This window comes from Castor canadensis, chromosome 7 (genome assembly GCF_047511655.1).
Source record: "Castor canadensis chromosome 7, mCasCan1.hap1v2, whole genome shotgun sequence".
NCBI lineage: Eukaryota > Metazoa > Chordata > Mammalia > Rodentia > Castoridae > Castor > Castor canadensis.
The window spans coordinates 26836119-26856855 of record NC_133392.1 but is presented as its reverse complement, the minus strand read 5'-3'; the positions used below and the strand labels follow the sequence as shown (position 1 = coordinate 26856855).

Sequence of the window (20737 nt, the reverse complement as noted above, 5' to 3'; positions counted from 1 at the left end):
TATTTTTCATGGGTGCAGGAATGGGAGTGAAGATGGGTTAGTTGATGAAGTCCTTCTGTGGAAGGAAGGACTTAGGCCACAGAAGAAGTTGAAGTAGGAGGTGAGATCAGAGCCCATTTTTTATGAACCTCCCTGTGTTAATTTGAAGGCTCTTCAGTGGAAACCACATAAGGGCAGGGCCCATGCCAGAATCTGAGAGGCACTTAATCAGTATTTGTCAACTGTCTGTGCCCAGTGTCTCCTGGGTGTCTGCTCTACCAGAGAATCAAGTGTAATGGTAACCTATATCCTGCGTTTTCATGTGACATAGCACCAGCTACAGATCAATCATCTAGGTTTTGAAATACGAGACCCCTTCTTATAATTTTGAGTAAAACTAAAATTGAATTTGCTTTTCATCTTATTTAATTTTGTTATATATTTTATGTAGTTGATATTATGCTTATATACTTATTGGACGTGTATAGTTGGGAACCTGAGTCCTGGTAGCTAACGTTTATCCTGGTCATTCTTTGGGAGTGTACATATTAAATATGTGATCATTTGACTCCATCTTCTCAGACTAAATTTAAGGGGGTTGGAGGACTCCCTCACTCTGGGAAAATACTACTACTCTGTAGGTTTCTTTAGAATCTGTCTTTATAGCAGCTCTGAACTCAGAAAGGAATCCCATTTCAACAGCACAGTCTTAGGATATTAGAAATACAGAATGTGGCATAACCAGAAGCTTGTTCTTCCTATATATGTGACCATAAATAACTTCTGCTAGTTCACTGTGTTTTCTTATGTCTCCTCTCCCCCTCCTTTTCTTCTCTGATTTAGGCAAGAAGCTATTCAGAAGAAGTAAGTAACCCCAAGGTAGCAGGCTGGGGAATCAACTGAAGCAGGCTGGGGTAGGAGGAAGGGGGAGATTATACTGCTGTGCCCAGGATCAACACAAAACTCTGGCTGACATATTATACCTTTAAATTGCCATCATCTAGGATAGCCCATTCAGAATTTAAAGAACAGTATATTTCAAAAGCATGCAATAACCAAGTCATTGCCAGTAAAGGCTTTCTAAATGTTACAGGGTGTTGAGGCCAGCCTTAAGGAACAGAAAAGCTTTTACATTGGTAATACTCATTAAATAGAGTAAAATGCTAAAGTCTAATTAAACAACCTTGTTTTCTGAAGTGAATTAAATTTGTCCTTTGCAGTATTATTTACATTACTATTGGCTTTGCAAACCTTTCTTCACAATTTAAAGACTTTTCCCCCCATTGAGCGAGGGTCTTGCCCAGGATGACTTTAATCTCTTGGGCTAAAGTGATCCTCCTTCCTATATTACCCTCCTGGGTAGCTGGGATTACACAGTACCACCATGACGGACTCATAGTTTAAACACTTCTGGGATGCAAATGGACCAATAAAAAAATTTTGATTTAGCTGTAATGTTTATGCATAAAAAGATAGATTATACAAAGAAATGTCTTTCTGACTCATTTCAGATAAACCCTTTCTCTATTCCGGTTTCTAGTGTTGAACAGTCGTCAGATCTGCAGGACCAGCTGAATCATCTGTTGAAGTAGAACGGTATATAAGAGAGTAATGGCACTTTACTTGACGCTGAGGAGGGAGTATTTTACACAAACTGTTGGGCTAGAGGTTTGAGTTTCCATTTTCATCTCCAAAAGTTAAGTTAGAAAAGAGTGTGTTGATGTATAGTTTCTTCTGAAAAGAAGCTAGGTGGTTGAATTTTGAAAGCACTTCTTAAAGTAGACTAACCTATGTTCTTACTCAATTTTTATGTTCCATTAATATGATATTAAAGCAAAATTAAAAGATATCTTAGATTTTCCCATAGAGTTTTAATATGTCAAAAGCCATATTGTATAATTTGTCCCTTAAGCAAATACTAAGTTTCTTTTTTTTTTTTTCCCCTGAGGCAGGATTTCACTATGTAGCCCAGGCTGACTCCAACTCGATCCTTCTGTCTCAAGGTGCGCACCACCATGCCTGGCTGCTGAGTAATATTTTATATCCAGAAACAGAGTTTCAGACAGGCATGATGACATGTGCCTTGAGTCTCAGCTACTTGGAAGGCTGAGGCAAGAGGATCACTTGAGACCAGCCTGGGCAACATTGTACAACATAGTGACACCCCATCTTTTAAAGAGAGGGAGGGAGAGACGGAGGGAGGGAGGGAAGGAAGGACTTCTATTGTGAACTCATGAAAATGATTAATGTTTTTTAAAGACTTTTCTTCTAACCATTCAGTCAAGAAATATTTTATTTATTAGACACAGAATGGGGATGGGTAACACTTCTTGTTTTCTTTGTTATGGTGAATTCCTAGATGAAAATTAGGCAAAAAGTAACATATCTGGCCAGCTGCAGCCTCTTGCCTTGACCTGCATTCCTACGGTTCCTTTCTTCTTGTGACTCTTGATTCATTTGTTGTGACATTGGTTCATTTTATAATTTTGCTTAATTATCAGCAACTTCATCTGTATGACGTTACTGTCAAATATGAAGGGAGTTGAATTACATGAATGATTATGGCAGGGGTTGTACCACAATTAAAAAGTCTTAATGTTTACCTATGTTCAGTAGATTCATCTTGTTAAATGATAATACTATTTTCAGATAAGAAGTTTTTTTTTTTCTTTTGGTGCTGTGTTTGGAAGCCAGGGCCTGTACATGCTAGACAAGCACTCTACCACTGAGCTACACCCCTTTCCCCAAGAGTAGGTTTTAAAACATACTCTGAGCTACATCGCCATTATCTGTGGTCAAACCTGAGTATCTTTAATTCGTTTGAATTTAAAATGGGACTCCATCCTGTTCTAGAATAATTCTGCATTTACGAAGGAATTGGGAGAAAGTTCACATAAGAAAATAGTGTTTTCACTGATAGAAAAAAAAGCAAATAAGTTAGTCTAGTTTAATTCATATTGTGTAACATCAAGTTAATCAAGCATATCAGATTATATTTATCTCATACATATTCACATTAAGTTAAGGTAAAAAATAGAGCAGAAAAGGCATTCAGTTATGCATTAATTCTATAACTTTATTAATAATTATAATATTAAATGTAAATGGGCCCAATTTACCTTTAAAAACGAAATGCTATCAATTTAGAAAATAAAACGAAGTGCAATTATTACAAGAAACAAAGAAATAAGTTGAAAAAATATTAAGACAGACATATGGTCTAAATTTTCTTCATATTAGAACAAATGTTGAAGAAGCAATGATTACTTACATTGTGTCTGACAAGATAAATTTCATAATCAAAATTTTAATAGTAAAGATAAAATTTACATTAAATAATGAAAACTCAAGTGATAGAGGACCTGCCTAACAAGCATGAGGCCCTGAGTTCAAACCTCAGTACCACCAAAAAATAATAATGAAAATTTAGTAATAATGAACTTATTTATTTTAAAGAACATAATACCAAAATATATGAAAAAAAAAGTAGCTGGAAATTTGAGGACAGAAGGAACTGTCTATATAATTAATTTGATCAGACAAGGATTTTTTTTTTAAAAAAACAATAGAACTAGTTGGTAATCAAAAACACAGAAACATAAAGTACTTCATTAATGCTTGGGTTACAGAGTATACGCTGGAGGATAGTGCTTCTTAAATAATGAAAATTTAAGTTCCACACAAGACAATTTTCATGATGATACTAAAGCACTACTGTAAGAAAAAAAAAATCACCCTTTATATCTTTGTAAGTAGGGCTGGGTGATATTTCACACCTGCAATTCCAGCTACTTGGGAGACTTAGGCAGGAGGATCTTGGGTTTGAAGCCAACCTGAGCAATAGAGTGAGACCCCGTATCCAAAAAAAAAAAAAAAAATCTCTATATTAGGGATAAGAGTGGAAATCATATTTTTAAAAGCTCGAATTTGGAAAGAAAGCAGAAGAAACCAAAATGGAAAATTTAAAACTAAGCACTTAAAATGATAAAAAATTAGAAAAAACCACTAAGTAGTTGTTACAGAGTAAATAGGGAAAGTGATAGTTCAACCATAAAATTACAAATTAGTAAATTTATCACTGAATAGGAGATCCATAAAATAAATCCACTAGATTTGAAAAGAGTTATTTCTCAGTTTGCTGCTAAAAATCTGATTAATGTAAAAAAAAGTCTGGCCCCTTATAAAGATACAGTATTACAAAACTGATATTTAAAAGGAGATATGTTCAGATTGCTTATGAGAAATAATCCATAAGCTGCCAAAGAATATCCAATTAAAATGTTGTTTGCTTGCAGTAGGGTTCCTGTGACTTTTCCAAGTTGTCAAAGAACAAATCCTTTTCATATATGCCCAAAATATAAAAAAAATATAGTAAATGTGATTTTCATTTTAAAAAGTAAAATGCAAGATGATGTACGAAAATTTAGGAAATTCTTATTTAGGAATATTTATGCAAAAATCCTAATAAAATCTTTAAAAAAGAATTTCTTTCTAAAAAATTATGTTTATTTATTTAAAAAAATTTTTTTCATGGTGGTGAACCCAGAGCCTTGTACTCTATCACTAAGCCACAATCCCAGTATGTTTTAAATCTAAGAACCAAGCCTGGGGACGTAGCTCAGTGGTAGAAAGCTTTGCATTCACAAGGCCCTGGGTTCAATCCCTAGCACTGCCAAAAAGAGAAAGATAACAAGAACCAACATACTGTTTGGTGAAGAAGAGTCATCACAGAGTATTATAAGAAGAAGCCTTAAAAACTATCATATTAAACAAGTAAAAACACCCTTTCTTTTTCCTTTCTTGTACAAAATTGGAGAACAGAAGGGAAGAATAGGTCCTCCCTGGAGGAGGAGAAGGTTGATACCAGTGGCAGGAGGGAGAAGGCAGGAATGGGTGTAAAAGGGTGAATGTGGTGCAAATACTGTGTACACATGAATGTAAATGGAAAAAATGTACCTGTTGAATTATTTCTTGAATGGGGAGGATGAAAGAGAATGGCAGAAGGAGTGAATTCAAGAATGACATATTTGATACATTGCAAGAACCTCTGTAAATACAATGTACCCCTGCCCAACATAACATTAAAATTTAAAAATTAAAAACCAATAAAAAAAGCTATCATATTCTGGCCCTATGTTTTACAGATGAAAAACACAGCCATTGAGCTTGATGGGAGGCTTTGTAACTGGCCTAGTTTTCTGTTATCTCTTACATTCCTTATAAACAGAAACAAGCTAGTCAACTGTCATTTTGGGTCTTTAAGCTAATAAAAACGCAGAGGACTGCCATCCAGTGGGACCTCTGGCTCTGCTTAATGCATCCCATGTCTAGGAACCCTCTACTTAGGGGTGTGGGCCATTTCTGAAAACTACTTCTTGAAAGATGGTTCTATGGATTGAACCAAAACCTGCCTTTCTGGACCATCTTATAATTGTCCGACCAGTAATTCCTGGGGTAGAATGTGTGGCAGCATGTACAAGGCCTTCCTTGGAAGAGAAGAAAATATGAAAATTTCTATGTATATTTTTAATCTTTAAAAATTTGGCTTTTGTCTCATTGTTCGAAGGTAGCCCAGGCAAAAATTTCTTGAGACTCCTATCTCAACCACTGAAAAATGGCATGGTGGCATTCACCTGTCATTCAGCTACACAGGAAGCACAACTAGGAGGATCAAAGTCTAGGCAAGCCTCGACATAAAAGCAAGACTCTATTACAAAAATAACCAAAACAAAAAGAGTTGACAATGTGGTTGAAGTGCTAGAGTACCTGCCTAGCAAATGCAAGACCCTGAGTTCAAATCCTAATATTGCAAAAAAAAAAAAGCAAACCAAAACTCAAAAAAACATGGGCTAGGGCTAGCTCAGTGGCAGGGTGATTGCCTTAGCACACAGTAGACCAAAGGTTCAATCCCCAGCACTGCAAAACAACTACCCAAAAATCAAAACCAAAGCAAAACAAACCTGTGGTTGAAGTACTGACCAATCAAAGTGATCAATATTCACTGTTTGGTCCAAAATCTGACCACACACACCAGAGGGAGAAGTGGAGAGTAACTCAGTTTAAGTTGGTAATGGTTTTGCAGTTTATCTTTGTGTGGTTAAGTCGAGTTAGGGTTTATCAAATGATTCTTGTGAATAAACCACAGACTGAAGATAATAGAATGAAGCAAGCACACTGAAAATGACAGTGTCTGCTCCTTAACCTCCTGTTAGTCTGCTTCTTAAGGGGAAAGCTGGCATTTATCAGGTTTGACAAAGTGACTGCTATGCTAAAGGAGCTCATCTTATGGTGAGAAGATTTTGAAAATGAATATTCAGTAGTGTTTTCACCATTACACAGTCGCTAAAAAAAAATCTAAGTGATGCCTATGAAAATGCTCACTTTTACATAGCCAATAGATGAAAGTGTTCCAATCTATAAAAGTATCCTAACAAGGATTGTTTCTAGAGGTTTAGTTTGTTAAAAACATGAAAATACAGGGCTGGTGGAGTGACTTAAGTGGTAGAGCACCTGGCTAGCAACTAAGAGGCCCTGAGTTCAATCCCTACTACTGCCAAAAAAAAAAAAAAAAAAAAACCCACTCCCTATTCATTTTAATAACAACTGACAACAGGGAAGGTGTAAATTTCTAGCTGGATTTCAACATTTTTTTTTTTTTTGTATTATTGGCACATGAAATTGAAAACTGAGATACCTTTCACTTGGATCTCACTATCTCCTTATGTCCGGAAGAATTACAACCACAAAAAAGCAAACAAGATATGCAAATCTAGTGGTGGAATATAAAAATACTTCTTGCAAGGTGAAGTGACAATACATATGTGAATTGACCAAAAATTACTAGAGGTGAAAATGAATTTAGGGAAGTTGCTTTGCTGTATACAACTCAACATAAATAGAGTGGCTACGTGCTGTATGAATCCATCAATGACATACTGGAAAAGGCAGAAGTATAGAGAGGGAGAACTGATGTGTGGTTGCTTCCAAGCTGGGAGGGGGAGGAAGGAATTTACTACCAGGAAACTCTGTTTGGACCAGAGAACCGTTTGAATTTTTTTGGTGATGTGCATACTTGTCAGAGTTCACAGAACTGTACACTAAAGGAAAGTGAATTTTGTTGCAAATAAATTTTAATCTCAATAAATCTGACTTTATAAAACGATTGAGAAAAGGCGACTTCACTACCAAAAGAAAAATCTTGCGGGCGTTCATTTAAGCCAACATACAAGATTTATAAATAAAAATCACCGTGGAGTAATAGGGGAGGATGTTTATTAATTATGAAGTACCCTCCTCCGGGCTCAAAAGACCAAAGGCAACCCAGATGACTGCGCCCAGCAAGATGCGCCAGGTGAGGGCAGGTGCGGGAGGCGGGGGTGGGGAGCAGAGGGCGGTTCTGCAGCCGCTCAGTCGCGGGCCACAGACCGAGGTCGGGTCCGTTCCCCGTCCCGGAGTGGCATGCGTGCGTGCGGGGACCCAGGTCCTGGAGCCCGGAGGCCGCGAGACAGTGAGTGCGCCCCCCTGGCGTCCATGGCAGGCCCAGGGCCCCTTTCCTGGCCTCCTCCCCGCCATGCTTCCCTCCCACTCCCCTCGGCCTCCCTTCCATCCCGCTGCCCCGGTCCTTGGCGCTGGGGCCTTTGAGCTCCATTTTCCTCTTCCTGGCAGTGGCCGCCCCCTGTGACGCTGAGATCCAGAAGAATGTGCAGGTGAGAGCCGTGGGGCCTCGACTGGACAGTCTGAGCCTGGGCTGTGTGGGAGCCGAGGGCCTGCCAAGCAGGCGCTCCTGCCCCAAAACCCCCAGGAGGGGGGGCAGGGCAGGGCAGGGCCTGGGCTCCCGGCTAATTTGCAGGGAGCAAGGGTCATTCAGGCCCGCGGGGGGGGGGGGGGGGGGGGGGGGAGTGGTTGTGCAGTTCTGGTGCTGCAGACACAAGTCCAGCCCTTTTTCTCCCCTCTTTTCTCTCTGCCCTTGGCTGCTGTGTTAGAGCTACTATGGGCAGGTGCTGAAGACATCTGCAGACCTCCAGACCAATGCCTGTGTCACAGCAGCGAGGCCAGTCCCCAAGCACATCCGTGAAGCCCTGCAGAATGTGCACGAAGAAGTTACCTTGAGGTAGTGGGCTCCCTCTCCTAGTCTCCAGACCGTGCAGCAGGCATCAGGGAGTGCGGCCATCCCGCTTGCCTGGTCTGTAAAACTCCCAAAGCGCTGCACTGATGATCTTAACTGCCCTGTTCAGAACCTCCAAGGACACCCTCCATCCCTTCCCTTTCAGAATAAATTCATGTCCAAGGATCACAGTTTGGCCGTCTCTAACCAACCTTGGCTCCCTCCGACCTTTCCCTTCCGCACTGCCACAGCACTGCCTGCCCAGCGAGCAGTTCTTTCTCTTCTTTCCACCTTCCGCCCCTGCCCTTCCAACACCTCACTGATGTCCCACCCACTCCACAAAGCCTTCTGTACTCCTGAGCACCTTCTACCCACACTTGCCACCTGCAACACTCAGTTTGTCAGTTAGTTGTGAGAAATGATTTCTGTGCTCCTGTGTCACATACATCCCAGTTAGAGTAAATGCAACTAGGGGACAGAAAATTTTTCCTCAATAACTGGTATAGTCCTGGGCCCCGAAGTAGCTCAGCTGCTATAACCCAAATGCATTTGTTCAACAAATATTTTAGATGGCTGGCACAAGGCTCCAGTCTTCCTGGAGCTTCTAGTTTAGTAGGAGGGGCCAGACACCTAAATAGAAATATGAATAAATGATGGGAGAAAGGAAGGAAAAAAGGGAGAGAGGAAAGAAAGAGGGATGTTTAAGATTTGGTATTTTCACAACTTCTAGTCACTATGGGAAAAAAGTACATATTTTCCATTTCAGGTATTATGGCTGTGGTCTGGTCATCCCTGAGTGTCTGGAAAACTGCTGGATTTTGGATCTGGGTAGTGGAAGTGGCAGAGATTGCTATGCACTTAGTCAGCTGGTTGGTGAGAAGGGACATGTCACTGGAATAGACATGACCCAAGGCCAGGTAAGGCAAAGAATTGGAAGACTAGGAGGAAAACAATTCCCAAGTCATTCTTTTAGAGATAGTTATTTCCTTTGTGACTCTTCAAGGATAATTCAAGAAGGATGCCATTTAGTGGTGATCATTTGTGCCTCTAGTGCTTCTTGTCTTAGAGGCTGAGAACTTTGACAACTAGAAGCACTTAAGAACACAAGATCAGAGGTTTGATCCAATATCTGAATATCGTGATGACCCAATGGGTTTTCATCTTTTTCTTCCTTCTGCCATCTGTCCTGAAATGCTTTGTTCAAGCAAAACCCATGTAGCAGGGAATTTATGTTCTAGCCTGTAGCATGGCTTACGTGTCCATAGTAATCTTGCGTATATGTCCAAAATAGTCCAGAAGAAGTATATTCCATCATTAGTGGGAAAATTTTGTATATCTTAAATGTTGATTATCAAATCTGTTTTTCTTCCTTAAGGTGGAAGTGGCTAAAAAACATCTTGACTACCATATGGAAAAATTTGGCTTCCAGGAATCCAATGTGACTTTTATTAATGGCTTCATTGAGAAATTGGCAGAGGCTGGAATCCAGGACAAGAGCTACGATGTTGTTATGTAGGGGTGTGCCCTTACAGTTACGAGTAAAGCCCGCTTCCTTTTCAACACACAAATGTTACCACTTTTTGCTGAATTGACTCTCACTTAGGGTGTTACATGAAATTCAGTATAACTTCATAAAGGAAAGGAGCTGATGTGAGCTCCCTGTAGCACACTGGCAGCAGAACACAGCCCAAGAGAGAATTTAAGTTAAACCAAACTAGAAACCAATGAACTGAAAAAACCAGCCAGCACACTGAGTCTGCTCCTATAATGCACTGGCCTGTTATCTTTAGTATAGTCAACTACAGGGAACTGTCTCGAGAAACACAGCATTAGGCAATTTCCTTATTGTTTAAATATCATAGAGAAAATTTGCACAAACCTAGAGGATAGAGTCTTCTACACACTTAGGCTATTTGGTATATATATGTATGTATATACATACATATATTATGGCCTATTGCTTCTGGAACATAATGAACAAAACATTTGATTAAATTGAGCACAAGAGAAAATGAAAAATGAGCAATTGAGATATGGTAAACCCAAGATGTGAGGCTGCTGCAAACAGAATATAGTAGTTTGTTTTATAATACTTTTCTTTTTTTAATAAATAGAAGTACACTGCAAAAGTAATGACAAAAGTATAGTCTACTAAATACATAAACCAGTAACATCATTTATATTACCAAGTATTATGCACTGTGCATAATTTTATGTGCTCTGTTTTTCTGCAACTGGCAGCATAGTAGGTGTGTTCACACCAGCATCCCCATGCATCTTGAGCAATGGTTGTTACAGTGTTCCCGTGACTGTGATGTTAATAGGCATTAGGAATTGTTCAGCTCTGTTATAATCTTAGGAGACCACCATCATAGATGTCCATCCTTGGCTGAAATGTTGCATGACTCACAACTATTATTTTCATGACAAAGTATGGGATTTTGTTTCTTGTTTTTCTCTGAATTGTTGTCAGATCATGCCCAAGTGGCAGCATCAGGAAAGCTGCCTATGAGGAACTTAGCCTATTGACATGTGGCTTAAGAAATGCCATGAGCAGGAGGCATCTAGTCCCAGGTTTCATCTTGTTGCCTGGTGAACACCAGGGCAGAAACAAGTAGGAACCATGCCTCATAGTTTTTTCTGCTTATTCATACTGGCTAATAGTTTGCTGAGATTTTAAACACTTCCTGTCTTCTTGGAAAAAAGTTGACTGTAGGGGAAGAGGCAGGGAGAATGGTAGCTTCAACAGAATGGTGGGAGGACCCTTGGGGACTTAAAGGATTTCAGTCCTCTGACATCTGCTCTTTTTTAGATCAAATTGTGTTATTAACCTTGTGCCTGATAAACAGCAAGTGCTCCAGGAAGTGTATCGAGTGCTAAAGGTGAGGGGAAGAGGGAGGCAAATGAACTTTAAACTTCTGCAAGTGTTGATGGTATCAGTCCTGCTCTTTCTTCCTTGAAGTGAGAGCTCAGATTTTTTTCAAATTTTAAAGGGTTAGTTCAAGAAGAATTAACTTAGACGGTAACACACATGCACAGGAAATCAATGCGAGTCAACTCCCTGTATAGCTATCCTTATCTCAACTAGCAAAAACCCTTGGGCCTTCCTATTATTGCTTATACTCTCTCTTCAACAAAATTAGAGATAAGGGCAAAATAGTTTCTGCCGGGTATCGAGGGGGTGGGGGGGAGAGGGAGGGGGTGGGGGGAAGGGGGGAGAAATGACCCAACCATTGTATGCACATATGAATAAAATAAAAATTAAAAAAAAAGAGCAGTGGCAGGAATACCCTAGTTATGGCTTCTTTTCCCTTTCATATTGTGAAAGGCATTAACTCTGGGGTCATGATTGTCATTTCATGTTAAAATATTTGCTATATTGATTCTCCCACAAGAACCTTTGACCTCGCAACAAAAGATTGCTGTGAATTTGCTGTCTCTAGAATGTCCCATGTTTCTCACAGCTACTTTGCTCTTTTTATTTCTTTGCTAAACTGGGGTTTGAACTCAGGTGCTCTACCACCTGAGCCACACCCCCAAGCCCTTTTTGCTTTAGTTATTGGCCTCCCTGTAAACTGGGATCACAGTTGCTCTCCACCACACTTGGCTTATTGAAATGGAATCTTGCTAACATTTTGCCTAGGCTGACCTCAAACCACGATCCTCCTCATCTCTGCCTCCCAAGTATCATAGATATTTATTTCTTATTTGCTAGGATTTCAGATTTTTGGGAAGTTAAAGAGGATGGAACTTTTATATTAGCAACTTTCTAAAAGGAAAACTTGTAGGAGCTGCGTCACCTTTCTGTGTGTCACATGAGTGTGTCTCTGTGCTAGAAAACACAAGATTCTGCAATTTGGGGGGATTGGGGATTTAGCTCAGTGGTAGAGCGCCTGCTTAACATATACAAGGCCTTGGGTTCAATCCCCAGCACCACACACACACGGAAAAAAGATTCTGAGATGTTTGTTTTATGGGACTGTCATAGAGCTCAATTACTAGAAAGGTATTTTTACGTGATTTTATAGACCAACTCACTTTCTTCACAGAGATGTACTTAAAAAAAGGTAAACATTATTATAGAATATAGACCTAAATTGCTTTTGAAGTTAGCTTAAAGGGCTGGCAGAGTGGTTCGTGTAGTAGAGAGCCTGCCTAGCAAGTATGAGGCCCTGAGTTCAAGCCCCAGTGCCCTCCTCACCCCCAAAAATCTTAAATTCCTGATGCCTTAGATTTTAATTATAATTTTTAAAAAATATAATGTGTAATAACATCACAAAGAGTTATATAATTTTAAGTCTATCAATACTGTTTATATCTTCTATTAGTTATGTAACCACCTAGGTTACATATATACATATATACATATACATATATTCTGATAGGACTGTCTAAAAATTTAGGGAAACTGAATAGCTTTATTTAGAAGAGAGACACTTTTAGTAAGTGATTTTATTACCTGTTGGATAGGGCACTGGAAAAGTACACATACCTTGACCCTTGGCTGTTGACTGTAGAGAGGGAGCCAGCTGTCGTTTGTTCAAAGGGTCAGCTTGGTCAGTCTCAGTTCAGGCACTGGCGTGGGCGTGGGCTTTTGAATTTGATCTTGTGCTCTCATCTATTTCTTTGTTATCTGGGACCATTGTAATCTTTAACCTTGCTTGGACTCACTGCTCTTTCAGGATGGAGGGGAGCTATATTTCAGTGACGTCTATGCTAGCCTTGAATTGCCAGAAGAAATCAAGACACACAAAGTTTTGTGGGGTAGGTGTTCTTGTGTTTTTTGTTTTAAGGAAGATGATTATTTATGTGAAGAGCTCCATCCTGCTAATAACCAGGAGGAAACCACTGGATGTGAGGCCACATGGGATAAAGTCAGGAGGTGGAGGTTCCATTCTTCCTCTGCTACTCAAAACTGACATGATTTTGGACACTTTAATTAATCTTTTTAAGTCATTATTTTCCAAACTGTAAAATGAAAATAATAATACAGTCTGCCTTATAGGACTGTTATGAAGATTATGGGGTAATGAATATGAAAACAAAAGCAACTGTTCCAGAGTTGATGCCACATTCTCATCACTGTTGTGTTGTTTCTTTATTGTCACTTTAATAGAGTCTCCAGAAGTTGAGGAGATAAATGCATGCTTGTGTTCACTCTGACTACGAGAAATTAGAAGTTCTTACTTTTAAAGTAAATTGCATTAACTTTTTTCTTATTATATAGTAATAAATGGATTGTGTTAAAAAGTTGGAAAATACACTGGGTGCTGGTGGCTCATGCCTGTAATCCTAACTACTCAGGAGGTAGAGATCAGGAGGATCTTGAAGTAGCCTGGGCAAATAGTTATCGAAAAAAACCCATTACAAAAAAGGGCTGGTGGAGTGTCTCAAGGTGTAGGCCCTGAGTTCAAACCCCAGTATCACAAAAAAAAAAAAAGTTGGAAAACACCAAAAAAGAAAAAAATTATTTATAATCCTATAACTCCATGGTAATTCTTTAACATAGAATTTAATATTCCAATTTTATTTACTTAGTGGGTTTCCTAAGCATAAAAAAGTTTAGACATTTTAGAAATGTTTTTATTATAAAAACTGTGTTGTTCAGCTGTACCATACTTCAGCTGTTTTCCTATGGGTAATCATTTAGGTTGTTCCAATTTGTTGATGTAAGAAATAAAACATGTCTGAACACCTTTATACTTGAAAAAATCTATAAAGTGACTGTGAACATTAGTAGTAGGTAGTGATGAGATTAATCTGGAGCTAAGAGGCAATTTCATAATTTTTTCTTATGTACTATTTTGTTCACATATTGTAGTACTTTTCAGAATGTGACCTAGTAATATATCACATATAAAATATTATCATTGGATCTGTGTGTGAGGGCAGGCTAACTAGGGTAAGGTGACAGAAAAACTAGAAAACATATTAATAGGGCTGACAGGGTGGCTCAAGTGGTAGAGCACCTGAGTTCAAACCCCAGTACTGCCAAAAAAAAAGAAAATATATTATAATAATAATAATTAGAAGAAGAAGAAGAAGAAGAAGAAGAAGAAGAAGAAGAAGAAGAAGCAGAAGCAGCTGGGCCCAGGAACTGAGATAAAACCAGGAACTAAGGCTGAAAATTACTAGAGCAGGAAGGATCAGTAGAGCAGCAAAAAGCACCCGAGTTCATTCCTGCCATCTCTCTCCCTTCTCTTTAGATGTTCAATGAGATATGATTCCTCTAAATGACTAATTAGGTTGAGAATATCAAGTGCCTGGCTTTTATAAATCTGTGACCAGGGAGAAATAGAAATAAGACACAAAGAACAGATACCCATGTCACAAGACTCTTTGATTGTAAGACTGATTCATACCCAATGTCTCCATGCAGGGGTAATAGTACCAAAACAGGACAATCTGGAAGTTTCTAGATGATCATACATCCAGGTGAATATTTTTGACCTGGAAACTCCCAGCCCAATTAGGAGACATAAATACTCCTGGGTGAAGAGCACCCGTTGAGCCTTAGCTCCCACCTTCTGACAGCTTCTCAGAAGGTGCTGGTTTACCTTCCTTTTCTTTTCTCCCTGCTTTGTCTTCCTGAGCTAAATAAATCTCCACTGGCTTGCCATCTGGTGAGTCTCCTTTGTGGATTGCTAGAGAATTCTTTTTCTCATTAATACAAGTTCCTGGGCCTCTCGTGGGCAATTGGAAAATTGAGTAGACAGTTCATTCCTCTCTTTTGTCAGGACAATCTCTGTTCTAAATACCCTCCTGGTGGCAATTGGAGCCAACACATTAGTGACTGTCCTGAAGAATGGTTCCCAGAGACCACTAGCTAGCAATGCCTACCTAGTTTTAACTATTTCTTTCTAGACCTTGTGGGGATATTTAGGTTAGCCTTTATTTCTAGGATCTATGGATTTTGTTGGGTTTTTTTTTTGGTGGTACTGGGGTTTGAACTCAGACCCTCATGCTTGCTAGGCAGGTGCTCTACAACTTGAGCCACTCCTCCAGCCCAAGAGCTATGTTTTAACTAATTAATTACTTAGTCCTAATTAATTACATCAAGTATTAGTTTTCTTAATACTGCTTTATGTGTTGGTTAATCTGTGGTTTTTTCCAGGTGAGTGCTTGGGTGGTGCTTTGTACTGGAAGGATCTTGACATCCTTGCCCAAAAAACTGGGTTCTGCCCTCCACGTTTGGTCACTGCCAATATCATTACAATTCGAAACAAGGAACTAGAAAGAGTTATTGGTAAGAAATAACAGGAGGGACCATTATAGCTACAGCCTGAATGGGTTTCAGTTGGTGCTTAGTATCTACGGAAAGATTCTCACCAAAGGAGACTATGCCATTTGGAAATGTCCATCTTGTCTCCTGAATAATACAACCCCCTAGAAGTTTGATATTTAATGATATTTAATAAGAAGCTTTATATTTAATAAGGTATTTGGAACTCATTCAGTAAATAGTGAAGTGCCCAGAATGATAATTAATGACAAACAAAGAAGAAAATCATCTTTATGATACACTGGACCCTTATCTGCTAAGCAAACGAATGCAGCTGGAATGCTGGAGATGAACCACGTGTATCTGTTTTTAGGTGACTGTCGCTTTGTTTCTGCCACATTTCGCCTCTTCAAACTTCCTAAGACAGGACCAGCCAAAAGATGCCAAGTTGTTTACAATGGAGGAATCACAGGGCATGAAAAAGAACTAATATTTGATGCAAATTTCACATTCAAGGTAAATAAAAACAAAAATTTCCATGGGGCTGGGAGTGTAGCTTAGTGGTAGAGCACTTATCTAGCATGTGCAAGGTTCTGGGTTCTATCTCCAACACTGAAAAAAGAAAAAAAAAAGTCCATGACTTCTGGCTTTCTTTTGCTCTTGGCCTTACTTTAGGTACCTTTCCTTAACCTTGAATTGCTGTCATTCATTTGTTTGTGTGTATTTTTTTCCTACTTAAATGAGTTTTATTTGTTCCCCTAACAAACCTTTATTTCTCTGAGCAGTAAATCTTCCATAGTTATCTTCCTTGCCCTGTAAATCCAAAAGAAACCCCCAAAATGATTAGTAACAAAAAATATAGGCATTAACACATCCTTTTGGTTTGTTTTTAAATATTTTTAAGATTTAAAAAGTATTTAAAGTTTGTAATTCCTAGTAGGAAAATGTGATCTGAATACTCCAATGGCAAACACTGCAATGCTTCAGCTGCACTTGGTAGGGAGAGATAGGGATTAGCTTCAAAGCACCCCTGTCCTCGTGAGGCCATCGTGGTACACTGGTTCGTATGAATGTGACATCCATTAAGTGATGTAAGTTGTTTTTCCTTCAGCAAGGCACCTACAAATAAGATGCATCATCTTTGGGTTGCTCTGATATTTTGACATATTTGACAGGTTCTGGTCCACATCCTGGAAGGCTACTATAACTTCTTGATCCTGCATGGCTGCAAGAACCTTTGCATCCTTAAAAGTTTCATTGAGCGCAGGCATTACTGCCATTCCAGGCCTGGCCCTCCCATTTTAGGTTCTCCTTCAGAAAGGTTAGCAAGCAGTCCCTAGGAAAGCCACCTGGGAAAGAGCCATACTGAGCTCTGATTGTCTTCTGGCTTCTTCCTCCCTCTGGACTCTCACACTCTTCTCCAGCCTTCTTCTTAACCCCTTCTCTTCTTTGATTCCTTGTTCTTCATGGTTTTATTTTTTTAAATGTTTTTATTCTTTTTTTCAGCTGTGACTCCAGACAGGATCCAAGGAGGAGTTTTATAAGCTCTTCTCTGGGTTTTGTGGAGATTTCCCTTCTGTGTTAGCCTCTTAGGGCACTGTGTCACCCTGAAGAGGGCACAGGAAAGGACAGCGCTCGTACTTTCTGGGACCGTGGTTGAACTTTCAGGTTTGCACTAGTGTCCTTATCATAATCCAGGTTATAGGCAAGGACAAGATCATGGGCTGCCTCTTCCCAATGGCCCAGAAGTCTATGTGCTTTCCCTCACCACCTGGAAGGCTGAGCTGAATCGAGATTTCAGAGGTCTGTCGCAGTCTCAGATGACAGCGTTCAGCATCTATAATTTCATGAAGGCACTGGCTGTCCTGGTATGCAGAATGGCCATAAGAAAGAGTTTACTTTGGTAGCAGCTGTGCACAGGTCAGTGGCTTTCTGTAGTGTCCATCATTTAGGGCTTCAATGCCAACCCCTTCCTTTTCATTTGCTTGATCTTCCATCTTGGTTATCCCTAACTTTTCATCTTTCATTTCTTGAGGGACATCAGCGTATGTTCAATTACACCTTCATTATCAATTTCCAGATCACGTTCCTCACTGATAACTCATGTCTTTGTTTCCTTTGGTTTTTGTTTTTTTCTTCCTTGCTATTTTCTTCTGATTCAGCTTTATGAGTACCAGGTGGGACTTCACCCCCATGCTTACCACCCACTCCCTCTGGAAACGTATCTTTTCAGTATATAGACACTCTGATCCTGTGTACACATTTTCATGAAGGCCCAAAACTCAAAATTTGTGGAGGTCTGTGGTCAGAGGGTGGTGGGCAGCAGCTAAGGAGGCTGTGGCAGATCCCAGGTGGCCACTGGGCTCAGTACGACCACCCGTTGGTGTGTATTTTTTAAGTGAGGTGGAAAAATAGTTTCCAAATTTAATACAAAATGTTTAAAATACTTATTATAAAAATGGCTTTAACTATTTTAGAAATAGTTTAAACACTTAAAAAAATAGCACAGAGTACATACATCCATTACCTATTTTAGCAATTAAGAACATTTTGCAACATTTGTTTTGTGTCTATAAAATATGAATGTATACATATTTGCTCATATAGTCATGTGTTGCATAACAGTGTTGCAGTGAAGGACAGACTGTGTATACAAGGACTGTTCTATAAGATTATAATGGGGCTGAAGAGTTCCTGTCACCTAGAAATATCATAGCTTCATAACATTAGAACGCAACATTACTCGAGGCGATATTGGTGTACACAAAGTACTGTGTTGCCGGCTGTGTAGAAGTGTAGCAGATACATGGTGTACAGTACTTGGATGATAACTGGCAATGTGCGGCTTATGCATTCATTACGCTATACCCCTTTTTGTTTTCTTGTTTGTTTTCTGAGATGGTCTCACTGTATAACCCTCAGAACTTTTTACTTGATGTGCTGTTCCTAGGTGTACTGCCTGCTACAGAATCATCACTTGGCCCTAGTGAAATGTGTTGCTTTGAAAATAACACTTTTTTGAGGGGGGAGGGTGGGACTGAGGTTTGAACTTAGAGCTTCATGCGTGCTAGCCAGGCACTCTACCATTTGAGCCATACCTTCAGCCCTTTTTGCTCTAGTTATTTTGGAGATAGGGTCTCACCAATCTCCAGACTGGCCTGGACCACAGTCCTCTCCTATTTTATACTTCTCACCTTATCTAGGATGGTAGGCATGTGTCTCCATGCCCAGCTTTTTTGTTGTTGTTGAGATGAGGGCCTCATGACCTTTTTAGCCAAGGCTGGCCTGGAACGACAGTCCTCCCAGTCTTAGCCTCCAGCATACCTGGGATGTCAGGTTCAAGTCACCGTGCCCAGGTACTGGTTGAGATAGGGGGGTGGGGGTATCTCATGAATATTTTGGGCTGGCCTTGAACTGAGATCCTCCTAATTGCAGCCTCCCAAATAGCTATGATTAAAGGCATGAGCCACTGGCGCCCAGCTAACATTTTTTTTTAAATGTTTTTGAGAAAGGGTCTCACTATGTAGCCCAGGCTGGCCTCAAATTCATATTCCTCCTGTCTGTCTCTTGAGTGCTGGGATTACAGTAGTGCACCAGCAGGCCTGGGTCAAAACAACATTTTTTTGGCAACACTGGCGTTTGAACTCAGGGTCTTGTACTTCTAGGTAAGCTCTATAGCACTTAAACCCCAGACCAACGTTTTCTTTTTTTAAATTTTTTAAATTTATTTTTATTAATTATATATATATGTATGTGTATATATATATATATATATATATATACTTTTATTCATATGTGCATACAATGTTTGTGGCATTTCTCCCCCCTCCCCTCACCCCCTCTCTTACCACTCTCCCCTGCCCCCTCCCTCTCCCCCCCACCCCCTCAATACCCAGCAAAAACTATTTTGCCCTTATTTCTAATTTTGTTGTAGAGAGAGTATAAGCAATGATAGGAAGGAACAAGGGTTTTTGCTAGTTGAGACAAGGATAGCTATACAGGGAGTTGACTTACATTAATTTCCTGTGCGTATGTGTTACCTTCTAGGTTAATTCTTTTTGATCTAACCTTTTCTCCAGTTCCTGGTCCCCTTTTCCTATTGGCCTCAGTTGCTTTTAAGGTATCTGCTTTAGTTTCTCTGCGTTGAGGGCAACAAATGCTAGCTAATTTTTTAGGTGTCTTACCTATTCTCACCCCTCCCTTGTGTGCTCTCGCTTTTATCATGTGCTCAAAGTCCAATCCCCTTTTAGTGTTTGCCCTTGATCTAATGTCCGCATATGAGGGAGAACATGCGATTTTTGGCCAGACCAACATTTTCAATGGGTCTCACACACCTGTAATCTGAACACTCTGAAGGCAGAGGCGGGAGGATCGTGGGTGATCCTACAGACCCTTTAAACACTCTCTGTCTCTTTTTCTCTCTCTCCAGTACTGGGGTTTGAACCATGGGTCTTGCACTTGCTAGTTGGCCATGATATCACTTGAGCCACACACCTAACCCTCTTTGGCTTTAGTTTTTTTGGGTAGGGTCAGGGTTTCAAGCTTTTGCCTGAGGGCCAGCCTCAGACCTTGATCCTCCTACCTATGCCTCCTGTGTGCCTGGGATAAAGATGGGCACCATCACTCTGGGTCCCTGAAATGTCATCTCTTAATATGTGTTTGATTCTGCTCTTTAGCAGGGTGAACTTGTTGAAGTGGATGAAGAGACAGCAGCTGTCTTGAAGAATTCACGTTTTGCTCAAGATTTTCTTTTCATACCAATTGAAGAGACATTGCCAACACCTGGAAACTGTTCTGCATTAGAATCAAAGGTTTGTTCAACTTCCAATTTCAAACTAGAACCATTTGTAAAAGCACAGACTACAAAGAAACAACTCATCATGCTTTGCAGTTGGCTGTTGCAACTTATTTCTAGAATATTTGTATCTATAAATGATTTGAATTTATTTTATAACTTTACTTTGCAATTGTGACAATAAGTCAATAACCTTTGATTCTTTGGGATATCTATGAATGGACTTCAAGGCCACATAGGCCCCTTAAAATTATTTGTGTGTCCCTGTATATTCTTGGGAAAGGATCTTACTTTCATTAAGTTTTTAAAGATGTCCAGATACAAAAAAGGTTGAGTTATCTCTACAGCCAGGAGCTGGTGGCTCATACCTATAATCCTAGCTACTCAGGAGGCAGAGATCAGGAGACTCAATCACAGTTTGAAGCCAGCCCTGGGCAAATGGTTCAAGAGAGTGTGTCTCGAAAATATCCAACATATAACAGGTGGAGGGGCTCACGTGGTAGAGCACCTGCCTAGTAAGCATGAGGCTCTGAGTTCAAACTCCAGTACACCAAAATAAATAAATAAAATAAAAAATAAGAGTTAGCTCTAAAAACCTGTGTGCTAGGCATGGTACCATGTGTCTGTAGTTCTAACT

At 39.8% G+C, this 20737-nt stretch overlaps 2 protein-coding genes, 1 non-coding gene and 1 pseudogene across 5 annotated transcripts in view; 2 read left to right on the top strand and 2 right to left on the bottom strand.

Moving 5' to 3' along the window:
• Borcs7 (BLOC-1 related complex subunit 7) overlaps positions 1-7141 on the top strand; it is a 51315-nt gene extending 44174 nt beyond the window's left edge. For all 3 annotated transcript variants that reach the window (XM_020171190.2, XM_074078418.1, XM_020171188.2), the window contains 2 exons: positions 823-843; positions 1520-7141. In XM_020171190.2, the coding sequence (XP_020026779.1) occupies positions 823-843; positions 1520-1571 (73 nt within the window). In that variant the 3' untranslated portion in view covers positions 1572-7141. The remainder of the gene's footprint in view (positions 1-822; positions 844-1519) is intronic.
• Positions 7142-7274: 133 nt separating this feature from the next.
• As3mt (arsenite methyltransferase) overlaps positions 7275-20737 on the top strand; it is a 34712-nt gene continuing 21249 nt past the window's right edge. Inside the window, exons 1-10 of the mRNA XM_074078415.1 lie at positions 7275-7486; positions 7645-7685; positions 7962-8089; positions 8850-9000; positions 9459-9595; positions 10896-10965; positions 12766-12847; positions 15198-15329; positions 15679-15821; positions 19982-20116. Of these exons, the coding sequence (XP_073934516.1) occupies positions 7438-7486; positions 7645-7685; positions 7962-8089; positions 8850-9000; positions 9459-9595; positions 10896-10965; positions 12766-12847; positions 15198-15329; positions 15679-15821; positions 19982-20116 (1068 nt within the window). The 5' untranslated portion in view covers positions 7275-7437. The remainder of the gene's footprint in view (positions 7487-7644; positions 7686-7961; positions 8090-8849; positions 9001-9458; positions 9596-10895; positions 10966-12765; positions 12848-15197; positions 15330-15678; positions 15822-19981; positions 20117-20737) is intronic.
• Positions 16810-16925, bottom strand: LOC141425376 (small nucleolar RNA SNORA26). The gene has a single exon (XR_012450427.1). It is a non-coding gene; the product is annotated as a small nucleolar RNA SNORA26 (small nucleolar RNA).
• LOC109691326 (hsc70-interacting protein pseudogene) lies at positions 16908-18520 on the bottom strand (annotated as a pseudogene).